The sequence below is a fragment of the Theropithecus gelada genome, chromosome 7b (genome assembly GCF_003255815.1).
Source record: "Theropithecus gelada isolate Dixy chromosome 7b, Tgel_1.0, whole genome shotgun sequence".
NCBI classification, from domain to species: domain Eukaryota; kingdom Metazoa; phylum Chordata; class Mammalia; order Primates; family Cercopithecidae; genus Theropithecus; species Theropithecus gelada.
The window spans coordinates 46,639,111-46,666,002 of record NC_037675.1 but is presented as its reverse complement, the minus strand read 5'-3'; the positions used below and the strand labels follow the sequence as shown (position 1 = coordinate 46,666,002).

Genomic DNA, 26,892 nt, shown 5'->3' with positions numbered 1-26,892 from the left:
AGGGAATAAAATAGAGTTTCAAATTGATGATTTTTTTCCAAGGTTTTATATTTAGAACAGAAATTCAAGAAAAGCTCAGTTAAGAACCTGCTCTTTCATTCCTTCATTAAACATTTACTTATTTGGGTGCCTCCTATATGCTACGTAGTTTGGAATGTTTGGAGATACAGAAATAAAATAGACAAGGTTATTTTCCTCAAGGAGCAATTTAGTAGGAAAGACAGATAATACAAAAGTAAGCCAGTAAATAAAAAAAATTAATTGTGATACATTCTGTGAAAGAAACAAACGAAATTGATCAGGAAAGCTCTCTTTTGGTTGATGCCACTTAAATGGAGATCAAAGGATGAAATGATGTCAACCATATAAAGAACTAGAGAAACAGCATTCCAGGAACAGAGACAACCTAAACACAGGTCCTAATGCTAGGAATATGTTGATATGGGAGGAACTAAAATAAGACTACTGTTATTAGAGCATAATGAGTTGTAGGGGAATGGCTTGAGGTGTGAGCAGAGAGAGGCTGTGACTATATTGGGCATAAACTTCTGGGTCATGATTAGGAGTTTTGTTTTTAGGTGTAATAAAAAGACATTTAAGCATGGCATGATATAGTTTGAGAAGATGCCTTTGGGGAAGTAGACAAGGCATTAATTGTGGGGTTGTTGGAGTAGTCCATTGTTGTCTGCACTGATATGGGAACTGAAAAAATGGAGAAAATTGGATTAAATCTAGCAATATTTGTACAATATCAAATACAAATCCTATCAATTATGTGGCACCTGACCTAAATAACTTGGTAGATGGTGGTGTGGCAAATATTTGAGGAAAGAATAAGTTGAGATTGGCAATTGAGTTTCTTTTTAGACAGTTCTATGTGGATTGTCTTTTAAGAGGCAGGTTTCAGTGAGATCTAGGCTACAATATAACTTTGGTAAGCATAAAGATGGTATTTGAATCCAGTAGATTGAACTGATGAGAAAACATAAGGAGATGGTGTGAAGAGAATAAGGGCATAGTCCTGAGCTCTGAGAAAAGTATTTAAAGGAGGGAGAGGAGTAGGCCAGTAAGGGGGAAGAACCCAGGACTAAGTCATATTGCAGAGACCAATAGTGAGAGTCTTTCAAAAGTGTGGGAGTGATTTGTTGTGCCTATTGCTGCTGATAAATCAGGTATGTTAAGAATTGGATATGGCTACATAGATTTAAGTTTCAGTGGTCTAGTAGTATTGGAAACCAAATCATAGTTGAGTGGTTAAAAGTGAATAGAAGGGTAAAGAGACAGCCTAGGTGTAGACAACACAAGAAATTTGGCAATGATGGGAAATGAGAACCACAGAGATAATAGAAGAGAATGTGAAGATAAAGGAAGATGTTTGGTTGCTTACTTGCTTATTTGTTTGTAAGATGGCTGTTGCCAGAGTATGATGGTATGACGATGGAAGTGATCTAGTGAAAAGAAAGGAAGATGTGATTGATAAAGGCAAGAAGAACACAGAACTAGACCACATCTAGTGTTATACTGCCTTGTGTACTCCCCAGACTTAGAACAATTATAATTCATTTCATATCTGCCTTCAGAAACATTCTTCCTAGGGCATCTGTGAAACTCTACTCTTCCTTTTTAAATTTTCTAAATATTCCTTCTCTGTCTTAATTTCAGGCAGAAAAGGCAATCTTCCTTCTTATTCCCCAAAATTATTTTTCTTATTTGCTTTCTTGCTATAGTATCCCCCTCAGTGATCTTTTGTCCTCACAAAACTCTAACTTTCTTTTTTGTACAATGAGTCCCCAGTCTGTATCTCTGGCCCTGAATTCTTATATTTAGATTTGTATTTCCCTTTGTCTGCTGGGCATTACTATATAAACCTCACCTATGGGTCTGACGTAATATGTCAAAAGCAAACTTATTTTCCCCTGCTTGCCTACTTTGCTAACATTTCTTTTTCTGGAAATGTAATTCTTTCCATCAACTACATTTAAACTCTTTGTCATTATTGATTTTTTAAAAAATTCAATTAGTTGCCAAAAAGCTATTCCACAGAGTCATTCTATCTGCACCTTCTTTTCTTGACGCTACCCTTTTAGGTCTTTGACGCCTTTTGCCTGAACTATGGAAGTAGTCTTTTTTGTAGTTTCTTTTTGCCTCTGTAACCTTTTTTATACGTCTCCAGGTTATTCTTTATACATTTTTGTGGTTCTGATCAAAAACTTGCATTGCATTCTTACTAATCTTCAGATTGTGTAAAGATTCTTCTGCCTTTCATTGAGAGCAATCCGTATTATAGGCTTGATTATCCTTTCCAGCTATATCCCTTATCATTTCCTTATAATAAAGCTTCTCAACCTTTACTGTATATTCAGATCATCTCAGGAGATTTTACAATGCCTGAACTGTAGAGATTCCAGTTCCCAGTAAGGTGGAATAAGTACACTCCCCTCTATTTCTTCTCTGCAGCTATAAAACCTAGACAGAGGCTGGTGCGGTAGCTCACGCCTGTAATCCCAGCACTTTGGGAGGCTGAGATGGGTGGATCACCTGAGGTCAGGAGTTCAAGATCAGCCTGGCCCACATGGTGAAATCCTGTCTCTACTAAAAATACGAAAATTAGCTGGGCATGGGGTGCATGCCTATAATCCCAGCTACTCCAGAGGCTGAGGCAGGAGAATCTCTTGAACCCAGGAGGCAGAGGTTGCAGTGAGCTGAGATTGCGCCATTGCACTCCAGCCTGGGCAACAAGAGTGAAACTCCGTCTCAAAAAAAAAAAAAAAAAATCCTAGAGAGAATGTATGGAGCAGCTTTTTGTTGACTTAGAAAAGTAGATAATAGCAGGTCGATTGTAGATTGGAATTTTAAGTACCACCAAATTAGCAGTGAGTTTCTAGTATTTTGTTTGATGCCCCACAAGTGAGACTCGAGGATACTAGAAACCTAGAAGTGGGCATTGAAGCGTAACAAGGAGGGTTTAAAAGGAGCTCTCCAGTTCTGGGTTGAGGAGCAGAAAGGGGGACTTCTGACACTCAGAAACAGTGGAGGAAATCCCCAGTTTTTTGGTTTTTTGTTTTGTTTTGTTTTGTTTGTTTTTTTTGACTTATTCTCTTAATTCCATGCAATCCTGCGGGGGCTACAATCACAGCATCAGCTGGGGCTGAGATATATCTAAAACTGAGAGATGAGAACCTCCTCTACAATTAGGAATGGTTGTCTCAAAATAGTGGGGCAAGTACCTGTTGCTTCTGTTCTCTTTCTGCTGTCTGTTGCTTGGTATTGGACAAAAATTCAGTTGTGTGAAGCATACAGCAGAGCAGAGTAATGAAGCCCAAGCTTTCTGGCCAGAGAACTGACAAGGAAAACTCCAGGGTACCGAAAATCACGGAGAGAAAGGAACTAGGAAAAGCAACCCCATAAAGTTGTTTATGAACTTCTCTGCCACCCAGGAGTTGTACATATGTGGACATGGTCCTAAAGAGCATATAAAAGACTGAGAACTGAACTAAGCAGTAGACCACACGCAGTTTCTAGGCTAGCTACTCAGTGTCCCACACACTAGGATAGATCCTAGCAGCACTGCAGAGCTTTGAAAAAGGAAACTCACGTTGAAACGACGATAGTAGACTCAACATATAGCTTGGGATACAACCAGGTTGATGATCTGCTAAAATAAAAATAGTAACATTTCACTTGAAGCAGTAAAATATTGATTCTAAGTAGACTGTTGAAGTTAAGTATATTTAATGTCATCCCTAGAGCAACTTCTAAAAAAAAACTATACAAAGAAATAAATTCAAACATAAATTAAAATACCAGAAAATCAGATAGCCCAAAAGAAGGCAAGGAAGAAGAGAAATGGCGGATTTTTTTTTTTTTTTTTTACATAGAACAAGCAGAAAACAAATAATAAAATAATTGACCTAAATCCAACCTAATTAAATTAAATGGTCTAAACATACCAATTAAAAGACAGATTGTCAGAATGAATTTAAAAACATGATCTAACTATATGCTGTATACAGGAAACTCACTTTAAATATAATGATATAGGTACTTTAAAGGATAGAAAAATACTATCTAAACACAAATTAAAGCTTGAGTGGTTGTATTAATATCTGTCAAAATAGACTTTAGTAGGAAGAAAATAACCAGGAATAAAGAAAGACATTACAAATGATAGAAGGGTCAGTCACCAGGAAGGCATAAAATTCCTAAGCGTGTATGCACCTGACAATAAAACCTCAAAATACATGAATTAAAAACTGACAAAGCAGCAGACTAAACTGCAAGGATAATTAAATCCACAATTATAGGAAACCACACTGCTCTGCTCTTCGTATTCGATATAACTGACAGAAAATTAGCAAGTGTAGAGAACTGAATAACACCATCAGTCATTTGTATCTGATTCACATTTACAGAACATTCTACCCAATAATAAGAAAAAGAATAGGTTATTTCCAAGGATAGGTTGATCATTCATCAAGATAGAACATATACCAGATCATAAAACATCTTAACAGATTTAAAATCGCTGAAATTATACAAAGCATGTTCTCTGCTGATAATTGAATTAAACTACAAATCAATAAAAGGAAAATTTCCAAGTGGTTTAAAATTAAATAACTTACATTTAAATAATCTGTAGGTCAAAGAAGAAGCCTCAAAGTAGAAAATATTCTCTTTATTTTTATTTTTTTCTTTTTGGAGACGGAGTCTCATTCTGTCACCCAGGCTGGAGTGCAGTGATGCGATCTCAGCTCACTGCAACCTCCGCCTCCTGGGTTTAAGCAATTCTCCTGCCTCAGCCTCCCAAGTAGCTGGGATTACAGGCGTGCGCCACTATATCCAGCTAATTTTTGTATTTTTAGTGGAGGTGAGGTTTCACCATGTCGGCCAGGCTGGTCCTGAACACCTGACCTCAAGTGATTCACCCACCTTGGCTTCCCAAAATGCTAGGATTACAGGTGTGAGCCACCAGCCCGGCCAGATATTCTTAACTGAACAAAAATGAAAATATATTAAAATTTGCAGGATGGGCCTAGGAGTTCATAAACAACTTTAAAGGGTGCTATGCCAAGTTCCTCCCTCTCCCTGATTTCTGTCGTACTTTATACATAAATTATGGTGCATTCTTTGAGTGGACTACTAAGCAGTAAAAAGGAAGAACTATTGATACATACAACAACCTAGTTGAATTTCAAAGGCATATTGAGTGAAGGAAGCCAACTCAAAGGCTTATATACTATATGATTCCATTTATATGACATTCTGGAAAAGTGTGCTGCATACTTTTAAATGACCAGATTTCACGAGAACTCATTATCAGAAGAATGGTACCAAGAGGGATGGTGCTAAATCATTCATGAGGAATCTACCTCCATTAACCAGTCACCTCCCCCTAGGCCCCACTTCCAATACTGGGGATACATTTCAATATGAGTCTTGGGTAGGGGCACATATTTAAACTATATCAATAAATAAGAATTATTTAAACCCAGGATTCAAGACAAATGGACCTTAGAATAGCATACACAAAAGTAGAAAGAGGGCATATTTAGAAATACTGAAAGAATGGGTGTGGGGTTTGTGCCTGTAGTGCCAACCACTAAGGAGGCGGAGTCAGGGGGATCGCCTGAGCCCAGAAGTTGGAGGCCACATTGAGCTATGATAATGCCTGGCATTCCTGTGTGGGCAACAGATCGAGACTTAAAAAAAAAAAAAAAAAGGAAGAAAATAAAAAAGGCCAGAATGACTGGAATACTGAAAGTTGACCAAAGAGCAGTACAAGATGAGACTAGAGAGTTGGGCAAGGAACAATACAGCGTTACACTAAGGATTTGGGGTTTTATGCTAATAATGAAACAAGTTTTAAACATGATGTGATATGTTTAAGTGTGTCTTTTTAAATTATCTGGAATAATCTAGAGGAGATGTATTAAGTACTAGTTTCTTATTAAATACATTATTGTTTGTGTTATATAAAATAGTTCTTTTAGACAGTCGTAGATTTAGAAATTAGCCACACACACAAATAGAGAAGCTTGAGTTCCCAAGTCCTTCTAGTTTTTCACTTTAGAATACCTGTGGAATGATTAATTATGTGAAATAATTCATTAACAAGTATTTAATGCTCATAAGTATTCTTTTCTGCATGGAATAGTATGCTGTGGTCAACTGGTAGCTGTTTACAAGAGCTGATTGTTAAATTTTGGGGAATTTTAAAAATTGAGTGTTAAAGTCATTAAAAATTAAATTATATAAACTTATAATTATTTAAAACAAAGATAATGCTCAAAACTCATTACTTCCTAATTATTTTACATTTTATTACATATGTTCTCGAGACTCTTCATCTCTGTTGTATGGTGGAAATACTATATAATTGTGTGCCATCACACGTGTTTTATCAACTCCACATTCAGTGACATGTTGGTAGCTTGACATCAACCCCAATGGGAGTATTTACCCTTTGAAAATCATCAGACTTTATAAATCAGGGTTGTTTAATCCCAGAGAGCTGATTAAAAATTTTCCCAAGTAGAAATAAAAATATTTTGCCAAAGAAACAGATTAAAAATAAAGATGTGGTATAGTTGAAATAACATTGTTAATATCACTTTTATGCTAATTGATGAGTTACATAGATGTTTTCTGACTAAATTGTCAATCTAACCACAATGCATAAAATCTTTATGGGGAGAGTGGGGGTGGTAACTTGTATACCAGGTTCTAAATCATTTACAAAGGAACTTGTAGAATGTAACTCAAATGTTAAACTAGGGACTTCCTTATAGTTTTCTGTATTATAGTTTTGTGTATTTCAGTTTTCATTTTCCTTAATTAAGAGAGCATTTATCTAAAATACTGAGTTCTACAAAGTATAGTAGAATGAAAGCAAGCATAACACTTTTTAATAGCTTATAACCTAGACTGTATAAGAGAACTAAGAGCTTATTGTCCAATATACTTAGCACCAGTAAGATTTAAGGTAACAGTGTAGAAAATCTGGTCATGCCAGAGTCTCCTAAAAAACCATATCATCGATTAGTTGGACTTAGAAAAAAAAAGTTGAAAGGCTGAGGGTCATTTTTCAGGCTTAATAAAACACATCAAAATAGTTAGAAGACATCTACTAGATAGGTAAAATTACATCTTCATATTTTAAGCACTAGAGTAAGTTATTGAGGGGAGGGAATAATATCTTTCTTAATTGTTATCCAGAATGATTTCGATAAAACCAATTCCTTCATCTCAGTAAATCTCATTAATTCAGTGGTATGCTTTTAAGAGGTTATTGTCATTGGTTTGAATTTCTTATTCTTTAATTGGTTTTGATCTTCCATAGTGCTTTTGCATCTCTTCCAAAGCACAAACCTGGTTTCTGGTCAGATGTAGCTGCGGCTGTAGGTTCTCGATCTGCTGAAGAATGCCAGAGGAAATATATGGAAAATCCCAGAGGAAAAGGATCCCAGAAACATGTCACTAAGAAAAAGCCAGCCAATTCCAAAGGCCAAAATGGTAAACTTTGTAGTAAATAGTTTTTTCCGTAGTACTCAGTGTTGATTTCTGATCACTGAAATCAGATATGTTTTATATTTATCCATGAATATTAATAGGTATTTTCTTAAAATATTAAAGCTAGAAAGAATTTCAGAAATCATGTTTAATTTTTAAGTCTTACCTAGGTCTCTACTTCCATCAGTAGTAGTTTAGTAGCCTTGTGCTTTGAGTTTTAGGAATTCTGCAGTTAGATCTAGAGATTTCAGTATCTGAATTATTGTTCTGAGGGTTTAATTAAAAGGCACTTGGGTCAGATCCCCAAGTAATTTATGAGAAAGCTCAGAAAATACTCACTTTTCATAGTCCCATGATTACATACTCCTGTTCATGAGTACTAGTAAAAGGTTGATTATGCCAGAGAATTTCTGTAATAAGCATTAGTGAGAACCCAGTACCCCATCATAATTCAATAAGGTTTATATATTTTAGCAAAATCAATAAATTAGGCATTCAGCAAGAGGCAGTGTAGAGGCAATCATTCTTGCAATGTAAAGATCTTTTTGGCCAGGCGTGGTGGCTCATGCGTGTAATCTCAGCACTTTGGGAGGCCGAGGTGGACCGATTACTTGAGCTCACAAGTTCAAGACCAGCCTGGGCAACATGGCAAAACCCCATCTCTAGAAAAAAAAAAAGATGTTTTTAACCTGACCCTGCCTAATCTTAGCTTCTTCATGAGTATCCTATGGGCTAATCATATTGCACAAATCCCAGATCCCAGTGTAGAAATAATCATTTCTTCTATAGGAGACTTGTAAAATAAAAAGCTAAGTTTTCATTCTCTTTTTCCTTTCTTTATCTATATCTATATTTTTTAGAGAGATGGGGTCTCACTGTATTGCCCAGGCAGGTCTTGAACTCCTGGGCTCAAGCATTCCTCCTGCCTTGGCCTCCCGAAGTGCTGGGGTTACAGGGATGAGCCACTGAGCCTGGCCAAGGCTGAGTTTTTTTGTTTTGTTTTGTTTTGTTTTAACATGAATGCACAGTTTAGATTTTGCAAAGGCTATTAACTTTATAGAGCAGTTACTATAAATAACCAAATCCTTATCAAAATGGTTTGCTGACTCTTCAGGCAAGCGAGGTGATGCTGATCAGAAACAAACTATTAAGATAACTGCCAAAGTGGGAACTCTTAAAAGGAAGCAACAGATGAGGGAATTTCTGGAACAGTTGCCAAAAGATGACCATGATGATTTTTTCAGTACAACACCTTTACAGCATCAAAGAATACTGGTAAGAGGCACAAAATCATTGTTTTCCTTATCTGTATTGACTTTTGTATCTTTCATTTTTATGTATGGTAGTGTTCATCACTAATATTTAGGCGAAGGATCAGTAGCCTCCCTAGACGTGATCATAGTCTTATGGCAAACAATGTGCTGATATATGCCATTCTTACTAGTTTCTAGAGTCTGCACTTCAGTCGGTTCAAAGGTAATGTTTGTAGAACCAAACAGTAAAGTAAACCTAGAATTAGGCGAAACATATGTAAAGTTTAATATACTACCAAGCAAACTTTTTTTTAAAGGTGATAAAAGATACTGTGTAGTAATTGAAAGTAGGGATTAAATGATAGTAGCACAGTATTAAAAGATTTGAATGTATGAAAGAATTTTTGTCATATGAAGAGTAGAATAAGTAAAAATTTCAGTGACTGGAGTAATTCACAGCAAATAAAACCAAGCTAGTATCTGTAATATGAACAAGTCATTCAAATGTTACTGGAATAACAAAAAGTACCAAGATCACAGGAAAAGTGTGAAAGAGAAGAAATTCAAAAGGCTGAATAAACACTTGGGGAAGTAGTCATTTTAGTTAGTAATTCAAGAAAGTAAAGTAAGTTATATATGTATACTTTCTAAATTACAGAATCTTAAAAAAAAAAGTAAGTTAAAATATCCACTGCTAACAGAAGCAGTGCTGATACTGATACAGTCATACATCAGTGGGCATACAAATTGAATCGTACCTTTTAGTAAGAAAGCATTATGGCAATACATTATAAAAGCCATAAAGATTTATTCTATTCTTGAGAGTTTATCCTAAGAAATCCAAAAGCCCCAAATCTTTGCAAGATATTTATTGCAGTTTTATCTTTATAGCAAAAAACTGGAAACAATCTGTATATCCAGTAAAGATGTTTTTCATAAACACAGTGAAATACAATACAGATATTAAATGCACATTTAAGACTTTCTAGAATCTAAATATAAATGTTAAGAATATTAAGATTAGCGGGGCGTGGTGGCTCATGCTGTAATCCCAGCACTTTGGGAGGCCGAGGCGAGTGGATCATGAGGTCAGGAGATCAAGACCATTCTAGGCAACATGGTGAAACCCTGTCTCTACTAAAAATACAAAAATTAGACGGGCGTGGTGGCGCTTGCCTATAATCCCAGCTACTTGGGAGGCTGAGGCAGGAGAATCGCTTGAACCCCCTAGACAAAGATTGCAGCCACTGCACTCCCGCCTGGCGACAGAGCAAGACTCCTTCTCAAAAAAAGAAAAAAAAAAACAAAGATTATTAAGATTAAAGTAATGCAGAAATGTGTGGATAATAGACAACTGGACTATTGAGTATAAGAATTCAAACAGTTAGTGAGCTAGACATAAGCGTAATTTTTTCATCTACCAATTTCTTGTCATTAAATCATCTTCAATTTAAAAAGGCTACACAACGCTTTACAAAGTTTAGTAACATTAGCTGGGCCCCGTTTTTGCTTACACTGGTTATAGAGGGAAGTCGTCTTTTTTTTTGAGACAGAGTCTCACGCTGTCGCCCAGGCTGGAGTGCAGTGGCGCGATCTCGGCTCACTGCAAGCTCCACCTCCTGGGTTCACACCATTCTCCTGCCTCAGCCTCCTGAGTAGCTGGGACTACAGGCGCCCGCCACCGCGCCCGGCTAATTTTTTGTATTTTTAGTAGAGACAGGGTTTCACTGTGGTCTCGATCTCCTGACCTTGTGATCCGCCCGCCTCGGCCTCCCAAAGTGCTGGGATTACAGGCGTGAGCCACCGCGCCCGGCCGAGGGAAGTCTTAAGAGAGCCACCAGAGGCCCTGACAATGTTTTCTTCAAAACACTGTGGTCCACTAGGGTTTGTACCCTTTATGTTATCCCACCATCATTTCAGGTTCTATATGTGTATATTTTAGCCTAAATGCAATAGTAGCATCATAAAGAACAGAACTGCCGGGCATGGTGGCTCACGCCTGTAATCCCAGCACTTTGGGAGGCCAAGGTGGGCAGATCACCTGAGATCAGGAGTTCAAGACCAGTCTGGCCAACATGGTGAAACCCCATCTCTACTAAAAATACAAAAATTAGCTGGTGTGGTGGTGGGCATCTGTAGTCCCAGCTACTCAGGATGGTGAGGCGAGATAACTACTTGAACCCAGGAGTCGGAGGTTGCAGTTAGCCGAGATGGCACCATTTTACTCCAGCCTGGGCAACAAGAACGAAACTCCGTCTCACAAAAATGGAAATGTAAAGAACAGAACTAAAGTAGAAATAGACAGCAACAAATTATCTCATTTTCTGTGACATAGTTAACACTGCTTGAGTTCCTACTGAGGGCTAAGCATAATAGTAAGTGAATTAGAGTTTTGTTTTGTTCTGTTGATACGAAAGGTCAGATTTGTTTGCATATTGTCTATGCCTGCTTTCATGCTACAGTGCAGAGTTGAGTAGTTAGAACAGAGACTGGACCACAAAACCTAAAATATTCACTATCTGATTCTTTACGGAAAACATTTGCTGACCTCTGGTCTACATAACCTTTAGAAATAGGTGTTATTATCTCTGTTTTACACAAGAGAAATTAAGTCTTTTAAAGGCTAAGGCTCTGTCCTTGTCCTTGTTCCTTGACCTTAAAATTTCTAGCAGACACAGCCTAAACCTGTGCAACCAGCAGACCCCCATCACTCTTGTTTATCTTCTGTCAGGGAGAGCCTCAGCACCTTAGACCTATATAGTGTAGGATGAATCCCTTCTGTTACTGGCAGCGAATCCATACGGGTCTGCAGAAACCACAATTCTTACCTCCTCAGAAGAAAGAATTCTGGCCAGGTGTGGTGGCTTATGCCTGTAGTCCCAGCACTTTGGGAGGCCAAGGTAGGAGGATCCCTTGAGCCCAAGAGCTTAAGACCAGCCTGGGCAATATAGGGAGACTCCGTCTCCATTTTTTTTTTTAATAATTATGAAAATTTTTTAAACAGAGAATTTGACCAAGGAAACATAAGGCAGAAGGAGAAACCAAGGCAAGTTTTAGTGCAGGAATGAAAGTTTATTAAAAAACTTTAAAGCAGGAACCAAAGGAAGGAAAGTACTCTCAAAAGAGGGCCAAGCAGGTGACTTGAAGGATGGTTTAACTTTGTGACTTGGGGTTTTATATGTTGGCATGCTTCTGGGGGTCTTGTGTTCCTTCTCTCCTGATTCTGACTTTGGGGTGGGCTGTCTGCATGCCCAGTGGTGTGCTAGCACTTGGGAGGGGAGCAAGTTACAGTGTGTTTACTGAATTTGCACACAGGCTCACTTGAGGCTTTCTTCGCTTACCAGTCGAATGTCCGTAGGAGGTCATATACCAGTTAAACTCCTCCATTTTGCCTCTTAATGCACATGCTTGAGCCCACTCGCCCAGCTTCTGAGATCTTATCAGGAAGCTGCTCATCACCAATTTTAGGTGTTTCTGTTTATTGAGAGATTGCCTTTCCCTGGTGCTGGCTGCAATTTATTATTATTTTAGAGACACAGTTAACAACCACCTGACCATCATAGGATGGTTGCCTAATAACATTCCTGGTAGGGGATGGGGAGGCCTGCTCATTCCCTGCTTATCCCTGACTAGCTACCTGCTGTAACATTCCCACTTCCACAAGTCACCAGTCAAGGTTAGCTGTTTCCAGCTGGAGGAAGCTAATGGTGTTTATGGCCCAGGGGAGGTTAGGCTTGTTTCCAACCCAGAGCTGTTTCAAGCCCAGGGGAGGTTAGGCTTGATGGCTTGTTTCCAACGTAGTCAGTGGGATGGAACTGGGAGGAATAGAAAAGATGGAGGAAGAGAGATTAGGGCCCATACACACATTAAAATTATACACCTACATGTGCAAACAAATGGTGCACTGCCTCCAAACAAATCCCCAGTTAAGAGGACTGGGTAGAGTTCCAAACTCCTTGCCTCAGTTTCAAACAGCCCCCACCAGGGGACTGAGTCCAATGTGAACAAAGCCCTGAGGGTGCCACAAATACAAATGCGTAAAAATGGCCAAATGGTGACACCAACAGCTAAGTCTAAACAGAGCAGAGACCCAGCAACACCCTGAAAAGAGTCAGAGGGAGGCTAGGTGCACATCAGCAGCTCACCCAGTTCCAACGTTTGTCGACTTCTTCAAAATGTCACACTCTCTTTGTATCAGTGAAGCTTTGGAAGCAGCAGATGCTGTGACAAAGAGAAAAGGAGGTTCCGCAAGACAAAGGCACATTGGCAGCTGCTGGAAGCTCCCCTAATGTTCTTTCTATGGGGTCAGCTAGCCACGAGCAGCTGGCACTCACAGGTGGCTCCATGGCCCCATCTAACAGAAGATCAGATAGGTGGGTCTGGAGCCACCTGTGAATACACAGGGCTCCCTGTATGGGCCACCAAAAATTGTAACCAGCAGAGGAGTCCAACTACTCGCCACTTGTGAAAAGAAGACAATATAACAAGAGCAAGGTGTGACAGAGTTTTATTATCTGCCAGCAAAGGGAAGTGTGGGTGAAATTCCAAAAATTCCAGTCTTCAATTTGTGGAGTGAACATAGGAGTTTTTAAAGAGAGAATGGTTTGGAATGCAGGAGAGGAGGGGTTAGGAGGTGTCAGGTGGCTCAGTGTGCTTCAACAGCTTATCTTGAAATATTATTCCATTTGGTGAAGGGGCCAGCACCATCCTGGGCCCAACCAGGTTACAAATTAATTGTAGTGGATGGTGCCCAACCAGGTTACAAATTAATTGTAGTAAATCTTGCAGTAAATTTCTAGATGGGAGTGAGTTTTGGCCTTGACTGGGGAGAGAATTATTAAAGTATCCAGTTTGTGCCAGGATCCAGCCCCTGAAGCTTCTAAGGAAATATATGACCAGATAAACGAGCATGGTGTGCACTTAAAAAGTGTCTAGGTAAATATATGTGCATAAGGCATGGGAGCATAGAATGGGTAAAGAAAGGGAATGGAGGTTCACATTTTGAGGCTGTATTTCAAGATGAATGGAAACACATATGCAGTTTATCTCAAAGTTGTATCTTAAAATTGGGGAGAAAGGAATAAAAAAGTTTTAAAACCTGGTTTGAAGCCACACTACTCGGTTACAGGCTGAATAAAGAGGGTGACAAATACAGTTTCTCAGAAACATTTAATAGAGACTTTTGAGCAGAAGCCATCTCTTGGGTGGCCACAAGATGGTGGATTTATGCACTGTTATCACCCCAGACCCAGGGTTTATATACCATAGGGAATTTGCCTAAGGGACGGATTTATGGTAAGTATGTGTTTACGGTAACACCAAGGTTGTTTTGACCTAAGGACAAAATTTCTGGTAAGTACATGGAAGTAGAAATCTTAGAGGCATTTCCAGAACCGGGTTTAAGCAGAAGTCAGCATGGTGAATTAGCATCTAAAATGGAGTTCCTCTAGCCTCTACTCCTCTACCTACTATTGTTTTTAATTATCTAACTTGGAAAGTTATAAGAAGGAGAACCAACCTATCAGTCCTCCAAAAACTATTTTGTGATAATGAGAAAATACATTTTATGGGGTGTCTGCTGATGATAAATACTTGTTTTCTAGTTGCCAAGTTTCCAGGACAGTGAAGATGATGATGATATTCTGCCAAATATGGACAAAAATCCAACAACTCCATCATCAGTTATCTTTCCATTGGTAAAAACTCCTCAATGTCAGCATGTCAGTCCTGGCATGCTAGCTTCTATAAATAGGTAAATATTCATGCATATGATATTTTAATTCTCTGCATCAGAGTAGTGAGGAACATTTAAACATTTCATGAGGACCATAGATGCCAGTAATGGGAAGAGTCATTATTTAAAAAATCAAGAATGTATAGTTTCTAGAAGTTAAGGATGGACAATTTCATCAAGTCAGGGTTCTATTCAATAAATAGCACTGTGATATAATCCACATTTACTTCTGGATCAAAAAATGGATCAAGGTTTTACTTGTAAAAAATTAAAAAAAAAAAAAAAAAACTAAAGAAACCTTGGAGAATTATTTTATAATACCAGATTAGTGATGGTCTTTCTAACTATAATATAAAACCTACAAGCCATTAATGAAAAGATGAATAAAGTCAACTATATAAAAATGTTTACCAAATTTTACCTGGTACCAACCACTACAAACAAAAGACAACCTGAGAAAAGAATATATGCAGCTTGTCACAGGCAAAAGGCTAATTTCTGTAATATATACAGCATTCCTACAAATTAACAAGGAATGCATTGTTAATTTTCATGCATTGCTAGTGAGAAGGTAAATTAGTGCGATCTTTGCAGCAACAATCTGTAAGTATCAAAATTATAAATGCACATACCCTTTGACTTAGGAAGTTTACTTACAGAATTGTGAATGTACATCTTATTCATGGTAGCATTGTTTAAATTGCAGTACCTCAAAAATCTATCAGTAGGGACTAATTAAATGAATCCTCGTCCATTATGTAGTCATAGAAATTAATGAAGAGCCAGGCACAGTGGCTGAAGCCTGTAATCCCAACACTTTGGGAGGCTGAGGTGGGAGGATCACTTGAGCCCAGGAGTTTAAGACCAGCATGGGCAACATAGGAAGACCCCATTTCTACCAAAAGAAAAAAAAAAAGTTAGCAGGATGCAGTGAGGAAAGCCTGTGGTCCCAGCTACTAGGGAGGCTGATGTAGAAGGATTGCTTGAGTCCCAGAGGTCTAGGCTGCAGTGAGCTGTGATTGCAACAGTTGCACTCTAGCCTGGACAACAGAGTGGGATCCTGTCTCAAAAAAAAAAAAAAAGGAATTAATGAAGATATTTTTTATGGCTGTTATGATAAAATGCCTAAGATACATTAAATGAGAAAAAGGTAGATGTAGTGAATAATATACTGTTTGTGTAAATAGAACCTATATGTGTGTATGCATATATGTATATACTTGTGTGTGTGTATATAATTGCTTTTATTAGATTAAGTATTTCTAAAAGGATGCATAAGAAACCAAAACATTGGTGATCTTTAGGGAGAACTAAGGTAGCTAGAGGAAGGAGAGGGGGGCTTTTGAATTTTGAACCATGTGAATACAGGAACAATTTGAAACATGTACATAAATAAAATTAAGAAAAAAGTAGGGGTGACTAACAATAAAATTTCACCAAAAAAAGATGGAAAGTAGTAAGAATGAGGCCTGAAAATAGGCTATTCCATTTGGAGAGTAAGAGGCTATTGCTGATCTTAGAGCAATTTCCACAGAATGAGAGGCAGAAGCAAGATAATAATGACTGAGAAAAACACTATTCAGTACTCTCAGGAAGCCTGCTAAAATTTTAATTTGCACTTATTGGATAAAAATATAATTTTCCTAGGCATCTAAAAGTTATTTTTTATTTTAGTATTTAGTGCAGGTGAAAGCATATTGAGAATACAATTTTGGACAAACTTTTTGATAAGCACTTTGACCAAATCATCAAAAGCCTTAAAATATTCATCCTTGGCTGGCACGGTAGCTCACACCTATAATCCCAACACTTTGGGAGGCTGAGGCCGATGGATCACGAGGTCAGAAGTTTGAGACCAGTCTGGCCAACATAGTGAAACCCTGTCTCTACTAAAAATACAAAAAATTAGCCAGGTGTGGTGGTGTGCGCCTGTAATCCTACCTACCAAGGAGGCTGAGGCAGGAGAATCGTGTGAACCCAGGAGGTGGAGGTTGCAGTGAGCCGAGATCACGCCATTGCACTCCAGCCTGGGTGACAGTGCGAGACTCCGTCTCAAAAAAAAAAAAAAAAATTCATCCTTTTGGCCATTGAATTTTATTAGACACTTTAAGGAAATATGAGATTTGGACAGGCATGTATTTATATGAACAAAGATGTTCACCATAAAACATAATACTGAAAGTTTGAGAATGACCAAAACATCCAAAAATAAGGAAAGTTATAAATTAAGATTTATCCATATAATGGAATATGAAACAAATCATGTCTTCAAGAATGTTTAATGACAGAAAAATATCCAGTGGATAGTAGTTTTTTAAAGCTAGGAAAACTACATTCAGTATGATCCCAATTTTATGTAACAAATTCATAAGGAAGGAAATTTCTTAACTTACACATCACCAGCCATTATTTCTAGGTTATAGAATGACACCAGTGTGGGTTGTGAGTTTTTGTTTTTTGTTTTGGGGGATATTTTCTGTCCATTTACATCACTTTTACAATTAAGGAAATCCGATACACTCACTTATGTCATGTATCTATATTGTCTAAAACTTTTTCTTAAAAAAAAGATTTTTTTTTTTTTTTTGAGACGGAGTCTCGCTTTGTCGCCCAGGGTGGAGTGCAGTGGCCGGATCTCAGCTCACCGCAAGCTCCGCCTCCCGGGTTTACACCATTCTCCTGCCTCAGCCTCCCGAGTAGCTGGGACTACGGGCACCCGCCACCTCGCCTGGCTAGTTTTTTGTATTTTTTAGTAGAGACGGGGTTTCACCGTGTTCGCCAGGATGGTCTCGATCTTCTGACCTCGTGATCCGCCCGTCTCGGCCTCCCAAAGTGCTGGGAATACAGGCTTGAGCCACCGCGCCCAGCCAAAAAAAAAAAGATTTTCTTAGGCTTCTTCACTATCTTTGACTTTACTATCTCTAGTAATTGATGAACTTTTCATAACAGTTTTAAGTAATCAAACAGTTGTATCACTTCAGAAGTGAAAAACTCTTTGTCTTCAGAGACATCTCTTTGACAATAGACTTACGAGTTGCTGATCCTGAACAAGTGGCTAGGCCTGTTCATTTGTTTTTTGTTTTTGAGATGGAGTTGCTCACGTTGGAGAGCAGTGGCACGATCTCGGCTCACTACCACCTCCATCTACCAGGTTCAAGCAATTCTCATGCCTCAGCCTTCCAAGTAGCTGGGATTACAGGCACATGCCACCGTGCCCGGCTAATTTTTGTATTTTTAGTAGAGATGGGGTTTCACCATGTTGCCCAGGCTGGTCTTGAACTCCTGACCTCAGGTAATCCACCAGCCTCAGCCTCCCAAAGTGCTGGGATCGCACCTGTTCATTTGTTAAGCAGTTTGCTAATACCTGATGAGGTCTATTCATTGCTATACAGCAGTGTTTGATTCAGATAAGTATCTTAATACAGTCACATTTCTACATGTCAACTTTAAGGTTGTTCCCAAATAGTCATAAAGAACAGGATACTCAGGTATGTAAGATCTTAGAGCCAAGGGAGAGTATGGAAATGGGTGTTCAGCTGGTATTAACTGTCATAAGTGGGATTAGGAATTGTGGGTTTTAGGAATTAAAAACAACCAACCATTCTACTTGGCTTTTAATCTCGTCAGTTATGAGTCAAGCCTATTTACTTGTAAGGGAAGAGATAAGGTAAAGGAAATGAAAAAAACAAAACAAAAAAATTTGGTGGTTGGTATGGGGAATTCAAGAAAGATAAAGTTTTGTAGAAATAAAAGGCTTGATGAGCTGGATTGGAAACCCAGCACAGTTGGAAAAATTGAGGGTTTTCAATCACCAGGCATATCTTTAAAGTGAATAAACTGAGATTCAATTAGTATAGGGAAGGAAGTGAACAATGGTACAGCAAAAGGGAGTCCAAGGACCAGAGGTCTCAGTGGGAGTTTTGGAAAATGAAGAGAGGCAGCAAGATACTGGAAAGAGCGTAGACAGTACAATGAGCAGTAAGCAAAGCATAATTTCCCAAAATAGCCTTATTCAGTATTTCCTTTAAAATGTTTGAGCGTTTTGCCCATCTCCATAGGCACATTGTATTGTCCTCTTTAAAATACAGAATGTACTTTTTAAAGATGGAAATACATTTGAGGTCAGGCATGGTGGCTCATGCCTGTTATCCCAACACTTTGGGAGGCCCAGGAGGGCAGATTGCTTGGTGAGCTCAGGAGTTCAAGAGCAGCCTGGGCAATGTGGCGAAACCCTGTCTCTTAAGAAAAATACAAAGATTAGCCAGGCGTGATGGCATGTGCCTGTAGTCCAAGCTACGTGGGAGGCTGAGTTGGGAGGATCACGTGAGCCCAGGAGGCTGAGGCTACAGTGAGCCATTATCATGTTACTGCGCTCCAGCCTGGGCGACAGAGTGAGACCCTGTTTCAAAAAAAGAAATACATTTGAAATTAATTTAGGCAATTGTTGTTCAACCTGTGGTTAAAAGTATGACAGTTAACTGAAAATTATTAAGTTGACTTAAAAATATTGTTGACTTAAAATTATTTTGTATTCAAACAGGAATGATTGTGATAAATATGTTTTTCGTATGCAAAAATATCATAAAAGTAATGGTGGTATTGTCTGGGGCAACATCAAGAAAAAATTAGTAAGTATTTTTCTTTATCCAACACATATCTATGAAACAACTTTAATATATGATAAACTGTGGTAGTTATAAGTGATGTGACAGTCCCTGTCCCTAAAGTGATTATAATGTAATAAGTTACAATAATGAAGCCATGAATGAGGTAAGTACATAAGTACTGTAGGATTACAGATGGCATTACATAGACTGAAACATTGGAGCAAGGAGAAAATGGGTAAAAACTTTGATTTTTGGGAAATGAAGGGTGGTAAAAATATACACAGGTCTGGGAAGGATATTTCAGGCAAAACACAAAAGCTTATCTGTTCAAGGATTAAAGAATAATTCAGACTGAGTCATGATTCTCATAAAATAAGACATTTCATCAAATCCTATGTAGCTTTAAAATGGTTTCAAGTGTTTTTCAGATGTAGCTACTTAATTTTATTTTTTTACATTCTAACATTTAAAATCCAACTACAGAAAAATTTTTAACTAAAAGATGCCTTAATAGAATGATCTGTATCCCTCAGAGAAAAGATTAGGACAATGCTTTATCCCCTTGAATTACTTTTTAAATTTTTAATTTTCTGATTTTAATTGCAATAACTGATTATCAATCAGATATAAGTACTAGGATTCTGAAAAAAAGTATTTCATCTCAAATTTCGTCAAAGTAAGTAGCTAATCTCAGAGAATGGTAACTTATGGGAACCCCCTTGAGTCCCTTGCTTTATGACACTGAGCAAGTTACTTAAGCTTTCTAATATCATTTTATTCATGTGTGGTATGATAATGGGGATCATGATTATATTGATTTATGTTACCAAATGATTTTGAGGGCTAAATGATATAATAATGTTTTACCTCATGTCAGAAAAAAATACATTTATATCACAGTCTGTGAGCATGAATTTGTATCTCAAAAATTTCTTCAAACAGTACTTACTCTTAGTATAGGGGCTATTATATTTTTTATTCTGTTACTTTTTATTTTTAAAAGATTTAATGATTGCCAGCCATGGTCAATAGTTTGATAAGCATTGTAATGTGTGTGAGCATGTACTTCAAACTTGCCATTTACATTACCATTTTAGCCAAGAATTTCAAGTACAGAGAATTAAAATTCTGCTAGTACAAAACATTGTACTGTTAAATTAACAGACTGTAGGTAAAATACAGTAATTACTATTCTGTATAGTAATTACTATACTGTAATAGTATAGTATTGTAATTATAATTACTATATGTAATCATGATAAATTTTGTTTATATTTTACGTTTACTAAACCAGTATATTCATTACCTAATTACTTAGTACATTTTGGCAACTTTTGGAGGCCCATAGACTATCCTTTAACTGCTATAGCATTAGTTTATAGTTATGAGTAGTGTTTGCCAGCAGTGGGAAACAACATTGAGTAAGTCATGGTTCTTGCCCTGAATAAACCCAAAAGAGAATTAGGCATTTCACAGATAATTATAATGTGATTAAATGTTGTTATAGGCATAGTAACCTATAGTTCAAAGTAACCTGGGGATAAGCATGCTTAATTTTGTCTAGATTTGAGATAGATTTCACCAGGAGGTACCATTTAGCTATTAATAGTAACTCTTTTATAGGTTGAAACTGATTTCTCAACTCCAACACCAAGAAGGAGAACCCCACTTAACACAGGTAATATACTTACAGCTTTCTTTTGTGGCTCAGTTCTATTATAAGGTAGATTCTTTATTTAAATGGTATTAAAATTAATTGCTCTTAAGTGGACAGACTTAGCATTTTATTCCTTATAGTTGTTTTCAGTTTTATTGAAAGTACTTTTAGAAATTTATTAATCTTTTTATTAAACTTCTCTTCACAGATTTAGGAGAAAACTCTGGTATTGGAAAACTTTTCACTAATGTTGTGGAATCTTTAGATGAAGAAGAGAAAGATTATTATTTTTCAAACTCTGATTCTGCATAGTAAAATGAGAAAATATGATTCCTGGGATTTTTATCATAAAGCAGACAGTGTGTTTGTATTTTCAACTGGAGTACATGTATTTTCTTTGTAAAGTAGCTTCCTATGAAAATGTGGACTTCTTTGAAGGTTTCATGTGTTTGTGTTCAAACTAAAATATCCTTATTGCTCTAGTACTAAAAATGTAAAGAAAATTGTTTTTGCTTGTGTAGACATCTGTACATTTGTTTTTGCATATTAAAATATATAGATACTTTTTAAATATGCATCCAAGTCTTTTTACTTTAAGAAAATCATTTCCCAAACAGATTTTTTTTTTTAATTTCAAGAAAGTTTTGCTACCATTTAAGTAAGTAAGGGAAGGCGACAAGGATGACAGAGGTTGTACTGGTAGCTATTGAATTCATGAAAACTTTTAAGTTAGCATTTGTTACCAGTTATTATCCAAGCCAGAGTAGGATTTGTTACCAGTTGTTATCCAAGCCTAATGTTTAAATTACACATTGTTGGAATTAAATTACACATTGTTGACATGCTCCTCTCCTGATTGTTTTTATTTTATGTGATTGGCATATCTATGAAACCTATGTATATTTAGTTTATTGCTTTGCCATTATTTTACTAGATATTTATTTTATTTTACTAAATAATTATTTACTATTTTGTTCTCTAATTTTTAAGTGTTATTTACATATGCAGATACAGCTTAACTATTTTGACTAGATTAGACAGTTAATAGATCCACCATTAGTAATCAATATATTATGTCATAATAAACATCCTTTTTCTTTCACTGAAATTTCGTTTAGAAATAAACTTATTTTCGCTTATTATGTTTTGAAACTTGACATATAGGATATTTTCCTTCTGGCTACACATTCATCTACCTTTGTTCTCTATTTAGATTATTCAAATAAAGTTAGTTTGCTTTTATAATACTGGTTTCTTGTTTTTTGTTTGTTACTAATTACTGGGTGATAGAAATAAAAACAAATCACGAGTGGTCCTGTTTTAAGTTTCCTCAAAAAAAAAAAAAAAAAAAAAGTAACATTTTCTTGTTTCTTAAGTGTTTTAGTCAGAGCAGGCCTGGTGTCATATACCTGTAGTTTCAACTACCTGGGAGGCTGAGGAAGGAGGATTGCTTGAGCCTAGGAGTTCAAGGCTGAAGTGTGCTATGATCATGCCTGCAACTAGCCACTGCAGTCTAGCCTGGGCAAGAGAAAAAGACTCCTCTTAAAATAAATAAGTAAATAAAATAAAATAGTAATAATCAGCAGTTGTATAATTATAGGACTCATGGAAACACTGTAAAAAGAACAGTGCAATTGGACTAAGATTATTCTTTAAACTACTATGATTATTTCTGCCATAAAGACCGTTGGTGGATATAGGATGGATCAAAAGAAAGGTTTATTTTGGAGTGGCCAAAAAAAAGTGCTGTTGTATTACTTGAGTTGCCAATACTTGATCTAATACTATACTGCTTGGAGTTAATGGATAGTGTTTTAGGAGTTAAGAAGGTGGTTAAATCCCTTAACAAAAAGTAAAAAGGTAATTGAAATGGCATAAACTTGACTCAAATCAAGAGTCTGACCCCTACTGCCTATATATTCCCTTGTCCTATCAGAACTCCTCCAGCGCCTTCCCTATTCTAAGGTATCTCACCTGCCAGGTACCTGGTTTGTCCCATTTCTATCAGGTCATAAGATGAACTAATAATAAAGTTTAAGGTAAGTAACCTCCAAAGGAGACTTAAAAGTGGAAAAGAAAAAGACCTTAAGGACTTAAATAATAAGATGGATAATCAATGGTTAATGGCTACCAATGAGTATAGGAGGAGGCTATTGCAAGCCTAAATATGGATAGAGCTCTCCACACAGAAAGCATAAATAAATGAAATCCTCTAGGTTATGTCTGTAACACCATGTTAATGTACGTAATATTTTTTGTCTGATGGGTACACACACAGCTGAGTCTGAGCATGTGGTATCTCTGAGGTTGAGGGACTGCATGATTCTGGCATGCAGCTGGGGCAAAGCACCACCAGATGCCCCTACCCACAGTCCCTGCTGACAGTGTAGCAGCAGCATGATGCATGAAGATGTAGCACAGTGGAAGGAGAAAGGCTCCTTTCCTCCTGTCAAAGCTTAGCATTGTGCTCACTACTAAAGGAGAAATACTCAAAAAGTCTAGTTACAGAAAATTGATAACTGCACACTAGGCAATAACTTACAGTGTTTCCTCTCTCTGGTTTTGACAGAATTATTGAGCAGCAGACATAAGAAGTCAGCTGCTTTCAGACAAGTTGAGAGTTGATACTATCTCAAAGGAGCTAAGCAGAATAACTTTTTTGTCCCCTTTTATCAACACCATAGAGTGAAAGAGAATCATATCTAGTTTCTGGGTTCTGCTTCTAGATTTGCCAGCCTAAACTTGAATAAGTCACTTGTTTCTGGGCATCACTTTTATCATTTGGTAAGAAAGGGAAGAGAAGTGATTTGAATTACATGAGCTCTGAAGTCCCTGCCAGATTTAAGGTGAGGAAAGCTCTCTGCAGTGAGGCTGGTTCAAGTACCCAACAATGTAATAGGGGTAAAAATGAGGCCGAGAATAAAGGACTCACATAATTAAAGGCTGCTTTAGTACTAGACTGACTAGAAGAAAGATGTCATATATATTGCAGATACAAGCAAAGCCTTCTTTTTTTGTTTTTGTTTTTGAGATAGAGTCTGACTCTGTCGCCCAGGCTGGAGTGCAGTGGCGCGATCTCGGCTCACTGCAAGCTCCCCCTCCCAGTTTCACGCCATTCTCCTGCCTCAGCCTCCCAAGTAGCTAGGACTACAGGTGCCCGCCACCACGCCCGGCTAATTTTTTTGTATTTTTAGTAGAGACAGGGTTTCACCGTGTTAGCCTGGATGGTCTCGACCTCCTGACCTCGTGATCTGCCCAGGATTACAGGCGTGAGCCACCGTGCCAGGCCCCAAGCAAAGCCTTCTTAATGTCATCACAGACAACAGAATGGATCAAAACAGTAAATGTAATGTGGTCAACATAATGGGCCTGAATTCAGTAATTTATATTAAAAAGAAACTTTCTAAGTCCAAACCAATATACCACCTTGAATATATTTCAGCAACAAAAAAGAGTAAGGTAGCTGGGAGTTTGTATTAGTCTATTCTCACACTGCTATGAAGAAATAACCCAAGACTGGGAAATTTATAAGGAAAAGATTTTAATTGACTCACAGTCCTGCATGGCTGGGGAGGCCTCAGGAAACTTACAATCATGGTGGAGGGGAAGCCAACGTTTCCTTTTCCACATGGCACTAGGCGTGAGTACTGCAGAGTGAACAGAGGAAAAGCTCCTTATAAAACCATCAGATCCTCTGAAAACTATCACTAGAACAGCATGGGGGAAACCGCCCCCATGATCTAATCACCTTCCAGGAGGTCCCTCCCCAACATATGGGGATTATAATTCAGATTATAAGTCAAGATGAGATTTTGGTTGGGGACACAGCCAAACCATATTAAGAGTTCATATTAACAGATTTGACAGTACTTAACTGGGACACACCTCTGGTCAGATAAACATTCAGTTAAGTTTTCTACTTTCCTAGTTACTGGGTCATTTATCTCACAACCACCCATCACCCACACCTTACCAAGTACACATATTTAGAATCGGTACACTTAAAGTATACTATCTACACATGGGAAAAATCAACAAGTTGGCTGTAGTTAGACATATCAACTTTACTATTTATCACAACAGTACAACTTTAATCTTGGGAAACATTCCAAAGTATATCTCTAGCTTAGCTTTTACTTTCTTAAACTACCCTTAGTAACACTTTTAATAAACCTTCTTTTATTTAATAAAAAAAATTAGTTTCATAATCTAGTCAAAATGATCACCAAACATCAGATTTTTATTTTTTAATAATTTATATAATCTATATAAATAAAAATATGTACAATATAAAATATATTTAAGGAAATATTCTATTTACAAATAAACATAATCACAAAACAGCAATGATTATTGAAGTACGTTTAATATTGTGAGAGTTCCTTGAAAACCCCATCTTTAGCAGCCTGCTTATGCATCAGATTTCAGTCTATCTTGGTTAAGATCATTTGGTAACATTTGTATGTCAAATACATAGTGAATATATCTATAGATCTCCTCAGCCTTCTGATGAGTTACTTGTGCATACATGGAGATTTCTTGAGGTGTGCTGAAAAATAAATGAGACAAAATCATTACACTAGGACTTTTGGCTTTTATAAAATTTAATATTACCTAAAGAACACCAAACACAGTAGCCTTTAAGGAAATCATCTCAAGTATTATCTGTCCAGCTGATGTCTTGAAAATTAGTTTGGATAAAACAGCTACTTGGTTCCTTTCCTTAAAATTATCTAGAAAAACAATTCCAATATCTTCAATGAACTGAATGTTTTTGTGTTCCCCAAAATTCATATGTTGAAGCCCTAATCCCAATGTGATGGTATTTGGAAGAGGCAACTTCGAGAATTAGTTGATAAAGGTGGATATCCTCGTGCACTTATAAGAAGAGGTCAAAGAGCTAGCTAGCTCTATTTCTGCCATGTGAGGATACAATGAGAAGGCAGTAGTCTATGACTCAGTACAAAGCTCTCTCCAGAACCCAGCCATATCTCAGACTTCCAGTATCCAGAACTGGCAGAAATAAACTTCTGTCATTTATAAATTACCCAGTTTATGGTATTTTAGCATTGCAGCATGAGCTAAGACAGTATCTGATGTAGGCCTTTAATTAAAATGAACTACATTCTAAAATCTCCCTCTTCAAGCAATATAAATGCTCATTTTTCTTGTTACAGAACTGAAGAGCCCAGAAATGTTAGATTGCAAGGTCAAATGTAACTGCTATTTATTGTCTCTCCACAGAGCTCTAAGGTTCTCAAAGGAAATCCCTACACCTATTTTTTCTTTTTTTCGATTAATGTCCCTCAGCTTCATATAGTAACTAATATATGTTGGCAGGCAAAAAATGTTTACTGAATAAAATCTAACAGGCACGATGCCTCTTAAATTTTTTTAACGTTAAACTTCTATGGAATGCTTTTAAGAATCTTTTAGAAGTAATCATTTAAAAATATTACAACAGACATACCTGTTAGCCATCCTTTTCACAGATGAAAACTGGTGACACATATTTAATGCAGTTATATAACTTATATTAGGAATACTTAAATAAAACTGGAGTGCCTCACTTTTACTACTATTCACCACTGTTGGAACATGAATACCAACATTCTTTCTTTGTTCCACTAAAGACAGTTCCTTTAGCAAATCTGCAGTTTCTTCTTGGCAGGAACTGAAAAGAATTCGGATTCCAGCGCCAATTAAGGTAGTCAGCAGGCTGTCATAGCTTTTTGTTCTCCTAAACATCCTTGATGCGTCTCCTAAATATTTATATTTAGGGAAAGGCAAACTTTAGTAACTAATATCAAGTAGAATCATTAATATACTTTATTTTATTAAAATCCCAAGATCTACACCATTGGCAAACTAGTGCCACATTCTGCTAATGAGAAACCCTACAACTAATGTTTCTCAAATATCTGAGAAAGAAAATAGGGATAACTATGAGCACCTTGAGCTGGAATCAACATAGAAAGGTGAATAAGGAAGAGCTTATATTCCTACATAATTCACTCCTGAAGGCCAAGATTGTATTACTCATCTCTAATTTTTCATGCTAGCTCTGAGGAAGGGCGCATTAAGTACTGGTTTAAGTGATATAAAATTATCTTATGTATTTATTCCAAAGAA

General features: G+C 37.1%; 2 protein-coding genes across 3 annotated transcripts in view; one reads left to right on the top strand and one right to left on the bottom strand.

Annotated features, from left to right (window-relative positions):
* Positions 1-22,004, top strand: part of MIS18BP1 (MIS18 binding protein 1) — a 55,695-nt gene extending 33,691 nt beyond the window's left edge. The window contains exons 12-17 of the mRNA XM_025392506.1: positions 7,340-7,512; positions 8,624-8,784; positions 14,366-14,514; positions 19,037-19,124; positions 20,727-20,781; positions 20,969-22,004. Coding sequence (XP_025248291.1) covers positions 7,340-7,512; positions 8,624-8,784; positions 14,366-14,514; positions 19,037-19,124; positions 20,727-20,781; positions 20,969-21,072 — 730 coding nt within the window. The 3' untranslated portion in view covers positions 21,073-22,004. The remainder of the gene's footprint in view (positions 1-7,339; positions 7,513-8,623; positions 8,785-14,365; positions 14,515-19,036; positions 19,125-20,726; positions 20,782-20,968) is intronic.
* Positions 22,005-24,282: 2,278 nt separating this feature from the next.
* FANCM (FA complementation group M) overlaps positions 24,283-26,892 on the bottom strand; it is a 72,361-nt gene continuing 69,751 nt past the window's right edge. For both annotated transcript variants that reach the window (XM_025392504.1, XM_025392505.1), the window contains 2 exons: positions 26,231-26,522; positions 24,283-25,309 (listed from right to left, as the gene is read on the bottom strand). In XM_025392504.1, the coding sequence (XP_025248289.1) occupies positions 25,171-25,309; positions 26,231-26,522 (431 nt within the window). In that variant the 3' untranslated portion in view covers positions 24,283-25,170. The remainder of the gene's footprint in view (positions 25,310-26,230; positions 26,523-26,892) is intronic.